Source organism: Mustela nigripes, chromosome 3 (genome assembly GCF_022355385.1).
Source record: "Mustela nigripes isolate SB6536 chromosome 3, MUSNIG.SB6536, whole genome shotgun sequence".
Classification (NCBI taxonomy): Eukaryota; Metazoa; Chordata; class Mammalia; order Carnivora; family Mustelidae; genus Mustela; species Mustela nigripes.
The window spans coordinates 188,692,876-188,711,308 of record NC_081559.1 but is presented as its reverse complement, the minus strand read 5'-3'; the positions used below and the strand labels follow the sequence as shown (position 1 = coordinate 188,711,308).

The following is an 18,433-nucleotide window of genomic DNA, read 5'->3' as shown; positions in this document are numbered from 1 at the left end:
ATTGATTTGGACAGAGCACAGCTTGTGCTACTATACTGGAAAGGGTCAGAGGATGACAAGCAAGAAGTGTTGCTTCTCTGGCAGTTCTTATATTCTCACAGCGAGGATGATGAGGTAGCTCAGAAAAGCATCCCTCGAGTGACCGGGGTACATCCAGCTGGCCTGATTTGTGGGCTACACATCCCCTGTTGCCGGTCCAGGGAACTATTTTGAGTCTTCACCATACTCCTGGGTGTGAATGCCACTGATGAGAGCCCAACAGGAAGTGTGACCTCATCCTGCCTCTCAGTCTCTGGTTACGCAGGCTGCTTTTGAAAGAAAACAAGAGCAGTTATAAAGCTGACTTTCTCAAGAACTACATGCCCCTTTATTCTAGGAAGCAGCCAAAAGAACAAGAGGCCACTGAAGACAAAACTTTCTGCAAATGCCTGCACACGGTGATGTGCGCAGGCATCTGTTAGAAGGAGAGAATGCTCTTCGTTACAGGACTTCTGTGCACCTGTTGACACCCTAACATGATTTTCAGCTGAAGAACTGCGAAGTCCTGGATTTTTTCACCGTCGACCCAAGGAAACTTTGCACGTCAGTAATTTTTCTATTTATCACGAAGAAGAAGAAGAAGAAAGTGGGAACCCCCTTTGGAAGGAACATGTACGGACAGATTATTTTGCAGAATGGATGTGTTACTTTGATAGAACTGGTAGACAGAATCTGTTTCTTGAAAAGATTTAGAGCTGTTACTGAAGGCTTTTTTAGTGTTACTAATACTCGATTAACTGTTAGTATACTGCCTGTAGCTTGATATAAGTATTTGTAAGAGATAGCAGTAAAAACCTTGCTTTCTGCCACAGGACTTGTTGGTTTAAAATTAAATGTAATACTTGGGAAAAGCGAACGTGGTATAATTTGGGCTGCACCTTTAAGATGGTATAGATCAAAAATCAAAAGGATGGTGGCAAACTATTATATTACGGTGCAAGCAATATTATTTTATATTCCAAATAAAAATCTATAAATGTATGCTTTGATTTAGAGATCTTCCAATGAATGCCAGAGAGTTCTCCTGACTTCTCTAAAGGTCTCTATACCTAGGATCTCTGTTTTTGAAAAGGTGTTGCATCTGGTTTATTGAAAGAATCTGTTTGGAGCTGTAGGATTATCCTGGCTTGATTTAATGTATGACAGCCACAAAAACAATCCATTACCAGTTACCACATTTTAAAAACGTGGAAAGAGGTGGTAAATTAGGAAAGAATTTAGTCCTACCTTGCAAGGCTATTAGGATAGTGATGTGTAGAAAGCGTCATAGTGTACAGCAGATAGATCTATGAGATGAGTGGGATATGATCAAAGTCTACATAATTTACACACTTAGATGTATTTTAAATTTGTAATTGAGAAAGTAAATTTATATATTCCTGAGAGCTGCATTTTGAAATCTGCCTGGTGGTAGGCTATTTTAAGTGCACTCTTGTGCTGCTTGAGAATGTCCAGGCTGACAGCGTCTATGAAAGACCGCCAGCCCTTGCTATGACTACCTGTCAGTGGTCCGAGGCGTTGCACAAAAGACCAACACCAATCTCCAAGCATTGCTTGAAACTCGATAATGACGGCGATGTGCATTGGGTGACAAAACTACAAATATACTTATTTAGAGGGCTCTACAAAACCCAAACTTCTTTTCTGATTTCTTAATCAAATAATTCACTGGCATTATTTATTTTGAGGACAGATCAACTGCATAAATCTTGCTTTCTCAAATAAAATGCTGTTCTTATTTACAGAACAAGATTATTTTGGATGCCCTCAGACAGACAATGGGAAATAGTACAGAACCATAGATGCAGACATAATCTCAGTGGTCATTGGTTCCAGTCTCCTCCTTCAGTCCAAAATCTCGTGTCATTCAGTAAACAAGACTGACTGGTGCAATTAGTAGATGCCATCTGTTTTGGCATGATTTTTCTATTTTTAATATATAATCCACCTTTTTTTCATGGCTCTTTCAGAAAATCTGTGAAGTTTGAACAAGCAGGCTTCCCAAGATGTACCGAATATCTCAACTGATGTCAACACCAGTGGCAAGTAAATGTAGGAGAACTGCTATGCGCAATTATCTTTTGAACGATTAGACTTCTTTTAGCAATTTCCTTGCTTTGATTTTGCTGATACTCATACCATTAACCATCTGTCAGTAGCTTGTGCTTCGTAAGTGCCAGTGTTCACTTTGGCAATGATTTTGACTTCATTTCTTTCCTTGAGAGAAATGTGGTATTTGTCTTCCTAGTAGAAAAAAAAAAAAATCACTGGTTTTTTAGATGCCTGTGCATAAATGTGAAAGGAGATTGTTTATCAGCCACTATTAAGATGCAAAACTGTCTATAAAAAAATACTGAATGATTTTGATAGCTACTTGCAGGAAGTAAGGGCGTTGTTAAAATGGTAGTGGTTTCAAGTTTCTTCCTTCCTCTAGACATTTTCTCCCCAAGCCCTGCTTCTAACCCCTCCCCCAACACACACACCTACCATTTACTCCTTACAAATCAACCAGCCCCATCTGAAAGCCTAAACTTTGTCTTAGATATTAATCATCTGCAGTGGAATCAAGTTTCACTGAAGCTATTAGAAGTGTTCACACGCTACTGTATAAAATCCCGCTTTAGAGTTTAGAATATTAATTAACTGCACTTTGCCCAACTGAAATCTGTTGCTATGCCTTTGGTTAAAGTGAGCAGAATGAATGGATGATTTTTTTTTTTCATTGAGAATATTCACAGGCTTCATACATTGGAAAATCATTTATATAAAACAAAACAAAACTTAATTTTTTCCTCCACTAATGTCCTCTGCTCATTATTTTACAATGAAAGCGCCTTAAACTGCCCTAATGAGAGACAGCCTGGGCAGATGATTGAATCCCTCAAATTACTGAGTAAGCTAAAATAACCAGCACGTTGGCTCATTGATTCGGGTTTTCTACAGCTTCACACAAGATGCTTTCTTCCTCCTTTTCATGAGTCAGTTTGATGCTAATGGTTTATTATTGCCTCATCCTCCACTCGGAAACCTCTAAAGGATGTTGAGTGAGAGAAGAAACAAAAGATAGAAGCCCTTCGATTATTTCTGGCTTCCCATAAGGGTCTGGTGACAAGTTGTGTTAGTCTTGATTCACTGGATGCCTGCACCAGTTGGAATCTCTGCTGAGCCTGGAGCTATTCATACCTTCTTTGACGCCTCCGTTATTTGCAGTCAAGCATGTTGGGGAGGTGGGATAAATTTGTGCTTCTCTCCTCTTTGCCGATGCAGGTTCTTCTGGCTCTGAGAGAAGATATACTGGAGAGCTGTCTCCCACATGTGTTTTCCCAAGGTATCTTATGGGACTTTTCTCAAGACAAATCAATCATGTATCTTCCTATGTGTCATACTGGTTTAAAAATATTAGTTTTATCTCTCATCCAGTTTTGGCACGGGCATAAATCTTTAGTCCCATGTACATGCAAAATGAAAACTTGCCTAACAGAATAATGGATTTGGAGGGGGTGACTGTGAGTGTGGGAGCACATGTGAATTGTTCGGAGAGTGGAGAAACTGTTGGAGGCTGATGAATAGTTGCTTTTTCTCAAATTGATGTTCTCCTAAATATGCTTTACTATCTCAGTTTATAAAAGCAACAGGATTCTAGATCAATGCCCGAGCTGTCCAGATTCCATTCTCCGAAAAAACCACGTAGAGTCTACCATTTTGTTCAAGTTCTGTAATGAAGTCTCTTCTTTCCTTCCTTCCTTCATTTTTTCCTCTTTTTTTTTTCTCTTCTTTCTTATTCCTTATGTAGCTCTAACTGATGTTTTCTCTAGCATTTTGTAAAATGTGCCAGTGGTATAAAGGAATCATGCCTTGGTGTTAGGACCTGGCCTTATTTGTAAATTTTAGGCCTCTTGCTACTGTCAAATGAATCAGTCAAGGATGAACAAGACGGCCATGTGGATCGAGCCCATGCTTTAGTGTTAGATAGACCAGGACTCCAATCCTAGCCTTGTCACTTGTCACCAGCTATTATTAAATGTCCAAGTTATTTGTCTTTCTGCATCTCAAGTTTTTTTTTGTTTTTTTTTTTCCTACAGTGTAATGAAGATCACAATACTTAGTTTTGGGGGAGGTTTGTGAAAAGTAGATAAAGCATGAAGTATGAGCCAGGCCCATAGTAAATTTCAACAAATAATATCCATTTAAAATAGTCCTTTACTAAATTTAGTGCATGTATTAATTGTGGACAGGTTTCTACATTTAAAACTTCATCAGAGGACTCAGTTGGCTTAGTGTCTGCCTTAGGCTGGGGTCATGATCCAAGTCTCCTCGCTCAGTGGGGAGTCTGCTTCTCTTTCTCCCTCTGACCTGCCCCCACCCTGTTTGTGCTCTGTCTCTCATGCTCTCCCTCCCAAATAAATAAATAAAATCTTAAAAAAATAAAAATGAAATGAAACTTTATCAGAAATTCCGTAAAGCTTGTGGCATAAGGTGGCCTTTTAATCACACAGGCATATGGTTGTTTCTCAAACCCAACACACATGGAGATTTTCCCCAACCAAATGGGAGACTTTCCTGGATATCAAATCACAACTGCATAGTCATTTGTGCAGCTGATCTAGAGGGACATCGGCAAAGGCCAAAAAGATCTCTTTGACTGTGTCTTCACGCTGTAACTCTTCTGTGCCTGGTGGCTGCAAGGTTGAAATTTATCAATCAGGGAAAGAATAAAGATATCGCAACAGGAAGGCTATTCAAAGAAAAGGGGTGGTGACTATAAGTTTCCAACATCCCAGATAGGCTGTTTTGCAATTTTTTCATCCAAGAAAATGGATTAATGTCAGGGGTGTAGTTGCATCATGTGGTGAAAAGACTGATTAGACAGAAAGTTTTCATCAACATGTTTAAAACAGAAAAAGGCACTAAATGCCCTGTCGTTTAATGATCTCACTAGTGAGGAGATGAAGCTCAGAGTAGAAGTGACATTCTTAGGGAGGCAGAAGTAACTGGTAGCCATGAATGCTAAGAGGTGTTTTCCTTCACAGTGGCTAGAAATGTGGTTTTTGTGGGACTGGATGTAGTGGATAGAAGTGGAAAGGACTTTCCTTCTTCCCCCTTTAGTTTTGCCTGTGATTTCCTGGATGGTGACACTTCCTTCAAATGCTGCTCTGTAGATCTCCTAACAGCCTCCCACTTTGCCTGTCGCCGAAGTCCCAGACTCCTCTCCAATGGATACTACACTTGGACAGAAGACAGTTTCCTCTATGACAAAGATGGCAACATAACTCTGAGCCCACCCCAGACCAGTGTTCTTTACAAGGAGAATTTAGTGAGGTAAGTAGAGGAGATTACATGAAAGAATCTGAAGTCTGGTCCACCCACTTAGTTATTCATTCGTTCATTTGTTCATTTAGCGATGATTCCTAAGAGCTCATTATCGTGGAGGCACAAAGACTCATAAGGGACAAGGACTGCTGACGTGAAAACAAACCAACGCGCTGAAGCAGTATGGGTATTGCGGTCAAGGTCTGAACAGAATGCAGTGGAGGAGATGAGGAAAGGAAGCCCATTTCATTTGGGGAAACAGGTTAAAACCAGATTCCTAGAGATAATGCAGATTGATTTCAGTCTTGACAAGAGTCTTGACAGATGTAGGATGTTAGCTAAGATAAAAGTAGCAAGTGAGACTTCCAGAGATGGAATGGGCATGGAGCCCTGGGAGACCCTGTACCATTTGGAAAACGGCAGGCGGTTTGGCAGAAATCAACTCAGGGTGGAGAGGCAGGAGGGAAGACTGGGCAGACACAAACTGAAGCTTCAAGCCCAGCTCAGGGTGTTTGTTTTCGTTCTGAAGATAAGGAGGAGCCATTGACAAATGATGAATGACCAGATTTGTTCTTACAATGTGGAGGATAGGGTGCTGGGAGTATGGATGGGTGAGCAGGCAAAACCTCCCAGAAATGCAAATCAGATGCATGTCATCACTATGCCTCTCCCTTGACATACCCAGTGATCTCCCTTTACCCTAACATCAAATTGTAGCTTTTTACATAATGTTACTATAAGGGAGAACTATTCAAGATTCTTCATTCCCTGCCTTCATGTTACCTGTCCAGCCTCATTTCCTAGCATGGGCCCATATGAGACTTACTTGTTCTTCAATGACTGGATCAGATCATCCTCTGCAGCTCCATGGTCTCCTATCCTCAGAAACCTCCCTTGACTCCTGATCAGCAACACCCTTCCTGATGCTCTCAGAGCAGCCTCCAGTTAATTCCGCCGGAGCACACATCCCCTACCTAGTATAGTAATGCAGACCAGGGACTAGAGCCAGAGCCAGGCTGCCTGGGTTTGCTTCCCAGTTATGCCACTTACTAGATATATGACCTCAACCAAGTGCCTTAACCTTTTGTGCTTCAGTTTCCTGATCTGAAAAATGGGGTCAGGATAGTACTTCCCTCACGGGGCTGTTCCAAGGATAATATGAGTTACTTTATGTCAACCACAAAGAAAGACATCTGGTGTGGGATAAGCTCTATGAAGTCATTAGCTTCATCTGCATAGTTCTTGTCTCTCTCCTGTACTGGTTTGTGAACTTTTTGTACCGAAGGTTTTATTTTGTATCTCAGCATCTTTGATACTGATCCAGGCACCTGGAACACACAGAAATTTAAGAAACTTCTGTGGGATTAACAGAGGGAACAAATGAAATGAGCTTCACATATCCGAGTTACAGAGATGGGTTCTATGCATCAAATCACTTTCACTAAATTTTTGGTTTTGAACCAAACGTGGCTGCTATGCATTATGCATCATGCTACTTTCATTTCTCCATTTCTCTCCAGAATATTTAGAAAGAAAAAGAGAGTCCACCGTTCCTTTTCTAATCTCTTCAGCCTCAGGACCTCTAAATCCTGGCTGCACGGAAACATCTTCGGTGATGTTGACTCTTCCTTAAGTGAGGACACCTGGTTAGAGGGGGTCAGGAGGCTGGACATGGAGCATTGCAGTGAAACTGGTGAGTCTGAATCTCCTTTTCCACAGTGCAATATCATTCACAAATGGGCAGCAGCAACCATGCGGTCCCAGATCAATATAAATTCCAGAGATGACCATCATTGCATAGAAGGAATGGGCCACATTTTAAAAAAATCACCAAGGTTCTCTCCACACTACTTACATGATCCAATTACATACGTATTCATGTCACATGTTATGCAAAATAGCCTAATTTAAATGTGTAAATTATTAAGCTGATAATACCTGAAATATGTGTTTGTACATCTTCGGTGTATCTTGTCTATACAGGATAGAGATGGAGAAAAGACACTGAAGTTGGGTCCAAGTCTCTGGGTGAGCACACTGAGATAGTTACTTAACTCTGCTATGTCTCAGTTTCCTTATTTTAAAAACAAGATACATATATAGAGTATAATATATATATTCATGTATTCCTATTGAAATACATGCTACATGCATGTATTATATATACATGTATATCATATATATTCATATTAAATATACATGATACTGTGTATACATATTATATAATACACAGAACACAATATTACTATATGTAAATATGTGTATATAGATACACATATATGTATGTAAACACAATGATATGAACTCAAAGTATATCTTAAAGATTAAATGGACAATGAATGTCAAGCATATTTCAATCCCTGATACTCAGTGATTTGTAGTTACAATTATTTTTATTACTAGAATGGGGACAGTGGTTATTTATTGGGTACTTACCATCTGCCAGGCAGTGTGCTAGGTCTGGGGACACAAAGTAAATACAAATAACATAACCCCAGCCTCTAGTTTGCTGGGGCGGGGGGGGTGAGGTTCAGACCTTTGTCAAATAATTGCACAAACAAATATAAAATATAAATTTGTGGTAAATATAAATATATAAAATTGTGGTAAATGCCATGGAGAAAAATATACGATGTAATGAGAAATTTGACCCAATCAGAAACTCAGGAGTCATCCCCATTGAAGTGGCATTTGAGTTGTTTTCCAGAAAATAGGAGGGACTTCTCTGGGCAAAGGAGGAAGCTAAGAGACAAAATGGCTAGGTCTGAGGAATCTGGGGAGTAGGTTTGCTGGGTGAGGGAAGACCACATGCATGGTTTGGAGCATGTTGAGGTGAAGTTCCTTTGGGACATAAGGGGCAAGTCAATCTGGGGCTCCAAGGGACAGTGTGAGTTAAAGCTACACATCTGTGAATCGCCTCTGAAGCCACAGAATGGCTGAGACACATTAGGAAGAAGGTAGAGTTGGCAAAGAGGGAGTCCAGAAGGGAGCATTTTGAATGCGTGAATAGGACAGGATTAGTCTGCAAAAGGGATTGAGAGGAGGCATCCAGAGAGGTGAGAGGAAGACTAAGTGTTATGAAACAAGAATCAAAGGAAAATAGGGCTTCAAGAGGGATGGGGCAGTTATCAGTGACAAATCATGTTCAGGGGTTAAACAGGATGACAACCGGATTTGTTGATCTTGAAGTTATTGGTGGTGGAGAACTAGGAAGGGCATCTGGGTGGCTCAGTCCATTAAGCCTCTGCCTTCGGCTCATGTCATGATCCCGGGGTCCTGGAATCGAGCTCCGCATCGGGTCCCATGCGTAGCCTGTTTCTCCCTCTCTATCTGCCCCTCCCCCACTGCTTGTGTTCTCTCTCGCTCTTTCAAATAAATAAATAAAACCTTTTTTAAAAAAGAGAAGAGAACCAGAGGGTAGAGGGTGAAGAGTGTGGGAGGTAAAGAAATGGAGGCTGGGATTGAGGATCCTTCAAGATGCTTTCTGAGAAGGGAGGGAGAAAGACTCCCCCCACCCCCACACACATTCTACTCTGGGAACAGTCATCCTTTTTCAGTTTCCTGAATGGACCATGTTCTTCCACACTTCTGTGGCTGTGCTCATGTTGTTCATTCTGCTGGAATTCATTCATTCGTTCATTCATTCATTCATTCATTCAATTGTAAGATTTATTGAGGGCCAGCTATCTACCAGGGACCATTTTACACACTGGGACATATTGGCAAGCAAACTTGTTCTCATGGAACTTGCATCCCCGTAGGGGTAGACAGACAATATGTAAGCTACATAGCACGTTAAAAGTGGTAAGTGGTGTGGGAAAAAACAGAGGAGGAAGAGATGGGGATTGCAAGTTTAAGTAGGGCGATTAAGATGACCTCGTAAGAATGACTTCTGAGCATTGGCTGCAAAGTGGAACTAAAGCATCTAGGAGAGGAACAATCCAGGCAAAGGAAATGCCAGCGCAAAGTTCCTGGGCTAGGAGCACCCCAGGGCTGAGTGTGAGAGGGAAGAGAGAGGGTAGGATCTCAGAGGGATGTGGCTGTGCCAGTGGGGAAGGACAGGGACAATGGGAAGCCCGTTCAAAAGTTTCACCTTCTACTCTGAATAAGGGGAGAACCCATTGGAGGATTTTAATCAGAGGAATAAGATTCTATTTATACATTGACAAGGTAACTCTGGCTGCTGTGTTCAGATTAAAGGTAAGATAGGTAGTAGGGCAGAAGCAAGGAAATCATTTAAGATGATGTTGGAGTGACTCACTGGGGTGATAATAGTAGCTGGAATGAAGTAGGTAGAGGTGAGAAGCAGGAGGATTCTGGATACATTTCAAAGATAGTGCCAACAGGAGAAAAAAAAGAGCCAACAGGATTTGCTGATGTAACCTTAGAGAAAGAAGTCAAGCGTGTTTATTTATAAGCTAAGTATCTTCTGTCTCGTTTAAGTATTTACCTTGTTTATATACATTATCCTGTTTAAATATCCCCAAACCCCCTAGGAAGTAGGTCTTATGATCATAATATTTTATAGTTATGGTGAAAGTGAGGCTCAGGGTTAAGTGACTTGCCCAAGTTCATTTAGTTTATAAACAGCAGAACTGGAATCCAATGTGGATCTGTCTGGTTCAAAAACCCAGTCTTTGTTCTAGTGCCAGAAAGGATTTCACTTTTCTTTCCAAGATGAAATTCAACATATATACCCCACAGCCCAGGCTCAAAGAGCAGGCAAGAGGAGACATATAATACAACCATATAATAATTTAATGGTTTAGTACTTGCATGTCTTACTATTTTTCTCATTCTTCTTCCTGGGCAGAAAACACAATGCTACATTCATTAAAAAAAAAAAAAAAAACTTTTTAAGTTGTGGGAATTATAGATTCATGAGAAGTTGCTAAAAATAGTATACAGAAGGCCTGCATACACTTCATCCAGATTCCCTCACTGGTTACAACTTACTCAACTATATACAGTCATTATCAAACTCAGGAAATTGACATTGACACAATAGGATTAAGATTTCACCAGTATTTAAATGTACTTGTGTGTGTGAGATAAATTTAAATTTAAAAATAGAGTACTTGTTAAATGAAGACATAATTCTTATACAAACAAAAGATTATTTAAATAGAGTGTATCCTAGTTCCCACAATAACAAGGATGTATAAACAGGACGATGTGAAGAGAAGGAGGCAGGGAAGTAGGGCCTGGAAAGATAGACAGAAGATATATTTGGAGAATCTTCTGTGCCATATTGAGGAGCTCGGATTTTACCTTACTCAATCAAAAGTACCTTAGAAGGCTCTTGAGCAGGGCGATAACATAATCAGGTTTGAATTTTCAAAGATGACCTTGACAGTAACATGAACTGAAGATTGGATGAAGGGTGACAAGTGGGAGCTCAGGGGCGATTAAAACCAAGAGGCAGACAAAGGAACATCTAGAAGTAGAGAGGAAGGAAGAGATTTAACAAATATTCTCCAGGGCCTAATGGACAGATTGGTGAATGAGTGACTATAGCAATGAGAAGTGGGAAGAATCCAAGAACACTGGGGGAAGGCAGGAAAAGTTGAGGCATCACGAAGATCTGGAAGACAGGATTGGCAGAATGAAGAGGGGAATGGGCATTTGAGCTGAATGGGTCTGAATTCAAGTTCTGAAGCCATCTTTTCCAGCCTGAGTGTTCTTAGGCAAGTTAATGAACACCCCCAACCTCCATTTCTTCACATATAAAAGAGGATACTAGTAGCACATAGAATCATTGTGAGGGTGATATGTACTAATTCGTGAAAAGTACATACTTGCATAGGGACTGGTTCTGCTTGGGACTTATTAGCTCTAAAGTAGCAAAAAAAGAACAGATTTGAGTCAAGAAATGAGATAACAAATTCTATTTCACATGAACTGAATTTGAGGCACAAATGGGAAGTAGTACGATAGCCCGGGGAGGTTTGGAAACATAACAAAAGCATTGCAGAACAAGAAAGGACCTAAAGATATTGCTTTGGAAGCCAATAGTAGAAGTTGTTACAGGGGTCTCTGGAATAAAGGGGTTTATTTACAGAAAATGTGAATGAGCAGAAATGGGAGTTAAAGAAACTGAGGAGAATGATCAGAAGGTCCAGTCATAATTCCCCTTAACCATAATGATTATTGTGGGCCAACATTATACCAACCAACCCATGTACTTTTTAAAGATTTTATTTATTTATTTCAGAGAGAGAGAGAGAGAGAGCACCAGCAAGGGAAGGAGCAGAGAGGGGGGAAGACTTCCACTGAGCAGGGAACTCCACATAAGGGTCAGTTTCAGGACCCCAAGCTTTTGACATGAGCTGAAAGCAGGCACTTAACTACCTGAGCATTCTAGGTGTCCCCCAGTCACTCCGTATTATGTACATCCCCTCTCTCCAGTGTCTGTGAAGGAGTATTACCCATGTGTGCGTGCGCATGTATTAAGAACGTTGAACCTAAGACCGACCCTCTTAGTAAAATTTGGCCACAACACAGCATTGTTAGCTATAGCCTCTGTACTGTGCACTAGATGAGTAGGATTTGTTTATCTGGCACAGATGAAACTTGGACTGATGAAGTCATGTAATATTTCTCCTTTTGTGTCTGACTTTTTCATTTAGCATAATGTCCTTTAGGCCTATCCATCTTGATGAGGTTCTGAAGAAAATGGAAACCTTGTGCACTGTTGGTGGGAATGTAAATTGGTCCAGTCACTATGTAAAGGTTTCACAGAAGAAAGAAATTAAAAATAGAACTACCATATGATCCAGGAATCCCACTTCTAGGCATATACTCAGAGGATTTGAAATCAAAATCTCAAAGAGATATTATCCTCACTTCCAGATTCATTGCAGCATTATTTACAGGAGCCAAGATAGAGAAACATCCCAAGTGCCCATCAGTGATGAATGAAGAATGAAAATATGGTATATACATATAAAGGAATGTTAATCAGCATTATTAAAAAGGAATTCCTATCATTTGTAATAACATAGAAAGGATATTATCCTTATCTCTCTTATAGAGAGGGAAACCAAGGCAGATTAGATACTTGCCCTGAGGCCACAAAACTAGTAAGTAGCATAGCCCGAATTCCAACCCAAGAGTCTTGAACATATGCTCACTACGCTATACCCAGGAAAGGTTCTCTGGGGAAGATTTCTCAGGAAACCAGAAGAGCATGTCACAGAAGAGGAGAATATAAAGAAATGGCTAATGTATACAGCTTAATATAGAAGTCAATTCAAGTGTCCTATAGCTTTGAAAAGTTTTCTCATAAATAAGTTACATGAGAAATCTTAATCAGAAGGCAACATAGAGCACATTTTACCTACTCCTGGCATCCCAGGTAGATGGGCACAAATGTCTACAGTAATCAGGAGCACTAATTACCTTTTAATTGAGATATAATTCACATATCATGATATCTATCATTTTAATGTATACAATTCAGTGATTCTTAAAAATGTATTCACATGGTATTTGTGCAACTTTGATCACTTTTTAAAAAAATTATTTTAATTCCAGTGTGGTTAACCAAAGTGTTAAATTAGTTTTAGGTGGGAGAATACAGTGATTCAACAATTCTCATCATTACTCAGCACTCATCACGATAAGTGTACTCTTAAGCCCTCGCTCTGTTTCGCCCATCCCCTCCACTTCCCCTCTGATCACTATCTGTTTATTCTCTACAGTCAAGAGTCTGTTTCTGTGCTTATCTCTTCTTCTGTGTTGCTCATTTGTTTTGTTTCTTAAAATACATACATGAGTAAATACATATATGGTGTTTGTCTTTCTCTGATTTCACTTAGCTTTATACCCTCTAGATGTTGTTGCAAATGCATGTTGTTGCAAATGGCAAGATTTCATTCTTTTTGATGGCTGAGTAGTAGCCCATTTTGTGTGTGTGTGTGTGTGTGTGAGATATCTTCTTTATCCATTCATGCCTTGATGTACAATTAGGCTGCTTCCATAACTTAGCTATTGTAAATAATGCTGCAATAAACACAGAGGTCCACGTGTCTTTTTGAAATTAATGTTTTTGTATTGTTTGGGTAAATACCCAGTAAAGTAATCATATGGTGGCTCTATTTTTAATTTTTTGAGGAACCTCCATACTGTCTCCCACAGTGACTGCACCAGGCCACTATGACCCTTTTCTAATTCTGGAACATTTTCACCACCGCAACGAGAAACCCCACACTCATGAGCAGTCATTACCTATTCCCGATTCTTCCTTCCCACCTCGAGCCCCTGTCAACCATTAGTCTGCTTGCTGTTTCCATGGATTTGCTTATTTTGGACTGCCATGACGTTTTTAAGGATGACTCTTCTCACTGGCAATGCTGCTGCAGCAGTGGCTTGCTTGTATTCACCCATCAGGTGCTTTTTGGAGGTTTCCATCTCTTGGTTATAGGTTGGCTTTCCTGAATACATGCAGTAAGTCTCTTCTCCGTGCGACACAACATTTCCAGAAGTGGGGGCTGGGGTGGCCGACCCCTCTAGGACATGGAAGTCATGAACACCAGGACACCTGGGTGGCTCAGTTGGTTAAACATCTGCCTTTGTCTAGGGTTATGATCTCAGGGTTGTGGGATCAAGCCCCACGTAAGGCTCCTTGCTCAGCGGAGAGTCTCTTTCTCCCTCTTCCTCTGCTCCTCCCGCTCATGCTCTCTCTCTCAAAATGAATAATAAATCTTAAAGGAAAAAAAAAAAGTCACGAACACCATTTCTCACAGTGACAGAGAAGCTGTGGTCCCTTTTCCAATTCTCTCAGCCCTTCCGACATAACCAAGGAGAAAGGCTTAGTTTAGAATCTTGGTACTTTAAGGCTCAAAGTCTTGCTAGTCTTTTGTTTTCACGAAGTTCTTTTAACAAAGAACAGGCTCAGCTTTTTGGTATTTCGGGCAAATTAAATAAAGTCTCATTTTCATTGTACTCAGTTTTACATTTACTTTCTCTTTGTGGCATTTAAGTGATTGACATAACGTTTCCTTCAAAGTAAAAGATTTAATGAAACAAAGAAAATATTAAAGATGGCTAAGAGTAGGCAGACTCTGGGTACAGCAAAAACCAGGAAAATGGTGGTTGGTTGTTAGAAGTCTGGGACTCGGTGTTCTAAAGGCAATGTTACACGTATTCAGAAATTAACATCTAGTTTTCCCGTAGTTTCCTCCTGGAAACATGTCCAAACAATTGTAAAGCAATTGGACCACACGAGTGCTATGCGAGTATGAGATATCTTGCTAAAATTCCCATGGTTTCCAAATATCTTCTAAATATAACAAATCAAACCACCCCCCCCTCCAAAATCAGTAATTAGGCAAACCGGGTGCACACAGGACTTTGAAATCCTTCATCTCTGCTGTCAACTGTAATCAAATCTTCCCCAGACTTCTTGTTTTCCGGATTTACCCAAGGCCCCGTGACTTTTATCAGCAATTTATTTTTCTCTGGAAATGTTGCCTCGTTAGAAGACTCAAGAAGAATTCAAAATTAAATTGTTCTGCTGTTTTCTCTCTGGGCAAGGGATGCAATCAAAACTTACTTCCCCTGACTTTCTCATGCCTCATTTTTCAGACTAAAAAGGATTTTTCTTGGTTGCCTATTTTATCCTTAGCTCACCCCTTCTGCAGCTGTGTCTAGACACCTTCCTCATCAGCTGCAATCATTTTTTAGCCATGGCATTTTGCAGCTCCCCAGACCCCGAGACTGCAGTTCGGGAGACGTTCCCAGGGCCTGTGAGTCATAGTGAAAGAAGATAAAACATTCCTGCAGGGAGGACTGGTCAGGACTGCCCACTTCACTTCTGCCAGTCCAAGGAAAGAAAGGCAGGACAATCTCAGACAAGGCTTCCCAGCTTGAGGTCTGTGCTTTTCTCCAGAGCCAATACTTCTCCTATATCTTTGATGGCAGCCTCTGTATATGGCTTTGTGTTTCCCTCCATAGCAAACAATAATGCCCATTTTATATGCAAGGATATGGAAATACACTTAGAAGAAACAGACCGTTTTTAAAAATGGAAGTAAGCTAGATTGAATTTAAATACATCAGGAGAAACAGATTAGAATTAATACCTTCAAATGTAATACAACAGAACTGTTTGTGGAAATGTTATCTGCATTAGGATCCTCTCATTTATTATCAAGGTTGGAGACAAAAATTAAATGTCAGTTAGGGAAAGTGTACATTGGGGACAAACCATGTCTTCCCACAGATGAAAATTCTTTGATCATTCTTTAATGTTAAGATTTTTTTTTTTTTTTTTTTTTTGCAATTTCCTTCTTTAATGCCATCTCTTCTAGGAAATTCTGAATAAGATTCCAGTACTTTACAGGGATGCAGCTCCCAGGGCAAGGCTCTGAGTTCAACAAGGCAGCCAAGCTTGGAGACATTTTCACTGCTCTCACAGGTCTCCCGTCCACAGCTCTGCAGATCTTAGCGAAACGTCACCCTTCAAGAAATAATCAGCCATGAAAGTTCTTAGTTCTTTCTCACTTCCATGTGAATTTGACCAGATAAGCTTCTCTCTCTCTCTCTCTCTCTCTCTGACAGCTTTATTGAGATATAACTGATTTACAAAGAATTGTACTTATTTAATGTGTAAATTCAATGAGTTTGAACAGGTGCAAACACCTGTGGCACCATCACCACAATTAAGGCATAGGAATATCCAAGCGCTCCAGAGTTTCGGTGTCCTTGTGTGCATATGTGTGTGTGTTTGGGGGATGTTTGTAGTAACAACACTCAACATCAGATCCATTCTCCTTACAAATGTTGCAGAGCACAATGCTGTTGTTACATACAGCTATTATGTTACTTAGTGGATCTCTAGAACCTATTCATCAAGTGTAACTGAAATTTTATACCCATTGAACAGTAATCCCCCATTAGGTGCCTCCCAGCCCCTGGAAACCACCACTCTGTTCTCTGCCTCTGTGACTGAGGATTTTAGGTACCTCCTGTAAGTGGACCTGCACAGTGTTTGCCCTTCTATGACTGGCTTATTTCACTTAGCACAATGTCCTCCAGGTTCTCCATGGCATTGCAAATGGCAGGATTTTCTTCATTCCTTCATCTATAGATGAATGCTTCGGTTGTTCTGGGAGCGTGGCCATTATGATTGATGCTGCAATGCACATGGTCCAGGACCTCCTGGGCCGCATGGACATTACTGGATGATCCCTGTGTTTTACTTTCTGCTGTTTCCTTTCTCTATGGCAACCAGCAGGGATGCTTCTGCAGACTGCTTTTTATCAAGCGGCCGCAGGGTGTGGGTGGGATGGTGGGAGGGAGACTGCAGGGTTGGCAGAAATTCCCGGGTCCAAAAGCACCAGCTCATTTGCTCAGTATCCAGGCTGTGGGAGGGGAGTGCCACATGCAGAGTCAGCCCACCAGCCTGGGCTAGGAGGCCACTCTCCCTGCTTAAAGCCTCAAATTCAAATCAGCTTTAGCCTCCACAAAGCTGAGCAGTGACCCCCCCCCACCCCCACCCCATCTCTGTGGCTGCTGTGATGCTGTTACAGCGGCCCAAGTTGTTAGAACGGCGTCACATGTCTCATTCTCCCTGCCCCGCTACCTGAACTCTCTGTGTATTACATACCTTACTGAGTGCTAACAACATGCTCCACATCATCGCTGGGGGCTGGGGCTGGGGCAGGCGAAGTGGCCTTTTTCTCATGGTGGTTTTAGTCTCATAAGGGAAGTAGGTATTAAACAAAAACCACACAAATTGTGTTTTAAATAGTATGTGTTTATATAATAATTATGATATCATAAATTATGGTTTGCCCTATGAAGGCAGAATGCAGGGTATTTTGTCAAGAGTAAGGGCAATCAGGAAGATACAGAAAATGTAGGAAAATACAGATGTTCTCGGCTTGTAAGTGCTTACCAGAGCTGCTGAAAGAGCTCTAATGATCAGGATTCATTCTACACTCGGGTCTGCTCTCTCTTTGACAGGGTTTCACAACCTCAGCATTGCTGACACTTGGGACTGGACGATCCTTCACTGTGAGGCCTGCCCCCAGGATGCTAACCACATCCCTGGGCTCTAGTCACTGGATGACAGCAGCAACTCCCTCCTCTGCCACGCCTGCCCCCCCCCCGCCCCCCAATCTGTGACAGCCAAAAAGGTCTTCAGACATTATTAGATGTCCCTGGGGGCAGAAATCTCCTCCAGTTAAGGAGCACCATTGTATGAAGACCCCATGTATTTGGGGGGGATTCCACAATCGCTCCCTGCTCCTGGAATGGGGGATATGAGTCTTTTATTGCTGAGTGAGCACTTCAACACTCATGTTCCAGATTCCCTGGAAATATATCTTAGCAACAGAGTGTGACCCATGAGGCCCTTCGTGATCGGATCCCTGCTTAGCAGTCCAGCCAAGATCATCTCCTAAGAGTATCCACCCTCACATGCCCTTCTGTCTAAGCTCATAGGAGCACTCGCTATTCAGGGAACACCTTCCCCCATGTTCTCTCGTGGGTTAATGTCTTTTCTTCTCCTCTTCTTCTTTCCCTTTCCCCTCGTTCCTGGCCCTACTCCCTTCCTGTTTATTCTGTCTGCCCTCCCCTCTTCCTGCTATCTCCCTGGAAGAACTCCTACTTGTCCGATTTTCATGTAAGCACCATCTCATCTGTGAAGCATGCCTGGATTGCCCCGATGGACTCAGACATTCCTTCCTAGACTCTCCCTGGATGCCTTCTGCTGCCCTTCATGCTAGCAATGACCCCACAGCATCTTCATTGTTGGTGTGTATACCTGTCCCTCTCCAAACCACAGCCTCCTTGAATGAAAAAAAAAAAAAAAAGTTGAGATCTTTATTATATTTGATCCAGCATCTCAAGGTATTTTACAGAGGGAGAATGCCCTTCACAGCTATTCTCTTTCTCCTCGACCCGAGCATGAGGTGCATGAGGACCGAGACATCGTCTTCACCATTGTATCCTTGCAGCTGGGTCAGCTCCTCGTATAGAATCACATCCAGTGAATGTTTGCTGAATGGATGAATAAGAAATAGAAGGAGTTGGCTCTGCTATTGTTTGCAATAGAGATGAGAGGCGAGGGGGCCTG

The 18,433-nt window shown here is 41.3% G+C and overlaps 1 protein-coding gene across 5 annotated transcripts in view; it reads left to right on the top strand.

The window, feature by feature from the left end:
- Positions 1-305: 305 nt before the first annotated feature.
- TMEM71 (transmembrane protein 71) overlaps positions 306-18,433 on the top strand; it is a 31,204-nt gene continuing 13,076 nt past the window's right edge. The window contains exons 1-6 of one of the 5 annotated variants that reach the window (XM_059395185.1): positions 307-582; positions 2,010-2,091; positions 3,307-3,367; positions 5,146-5,358; positions 6,870-7,042; positions 17,320-17,370. In XM_059395185.1, the coding sequence (XP_059251168.1) occupies positions 2,046-2,091; positions 3,307-3,367; positions 5,146-5,358; positions 6,870-7,042; positions 17,320-17,370 (544 nt within the window). In that variant the 5' untranslated portion in view covers positions 307-582; positions 2,010-2,045. Of the gene's footprint in view, positions 652-2,009; positions 2,092-3,306; positions 3,368-5,145; positions 5,359-6,869; positions 7,043-17,319; positions 17,371-18,433 lie in introns of all 5 variants that reach the window. The other 4 variants (XM_059395184.1, XM_059395188.1, XM_059395187.1 and 1 more) reach the window with 4 other exon arrangements.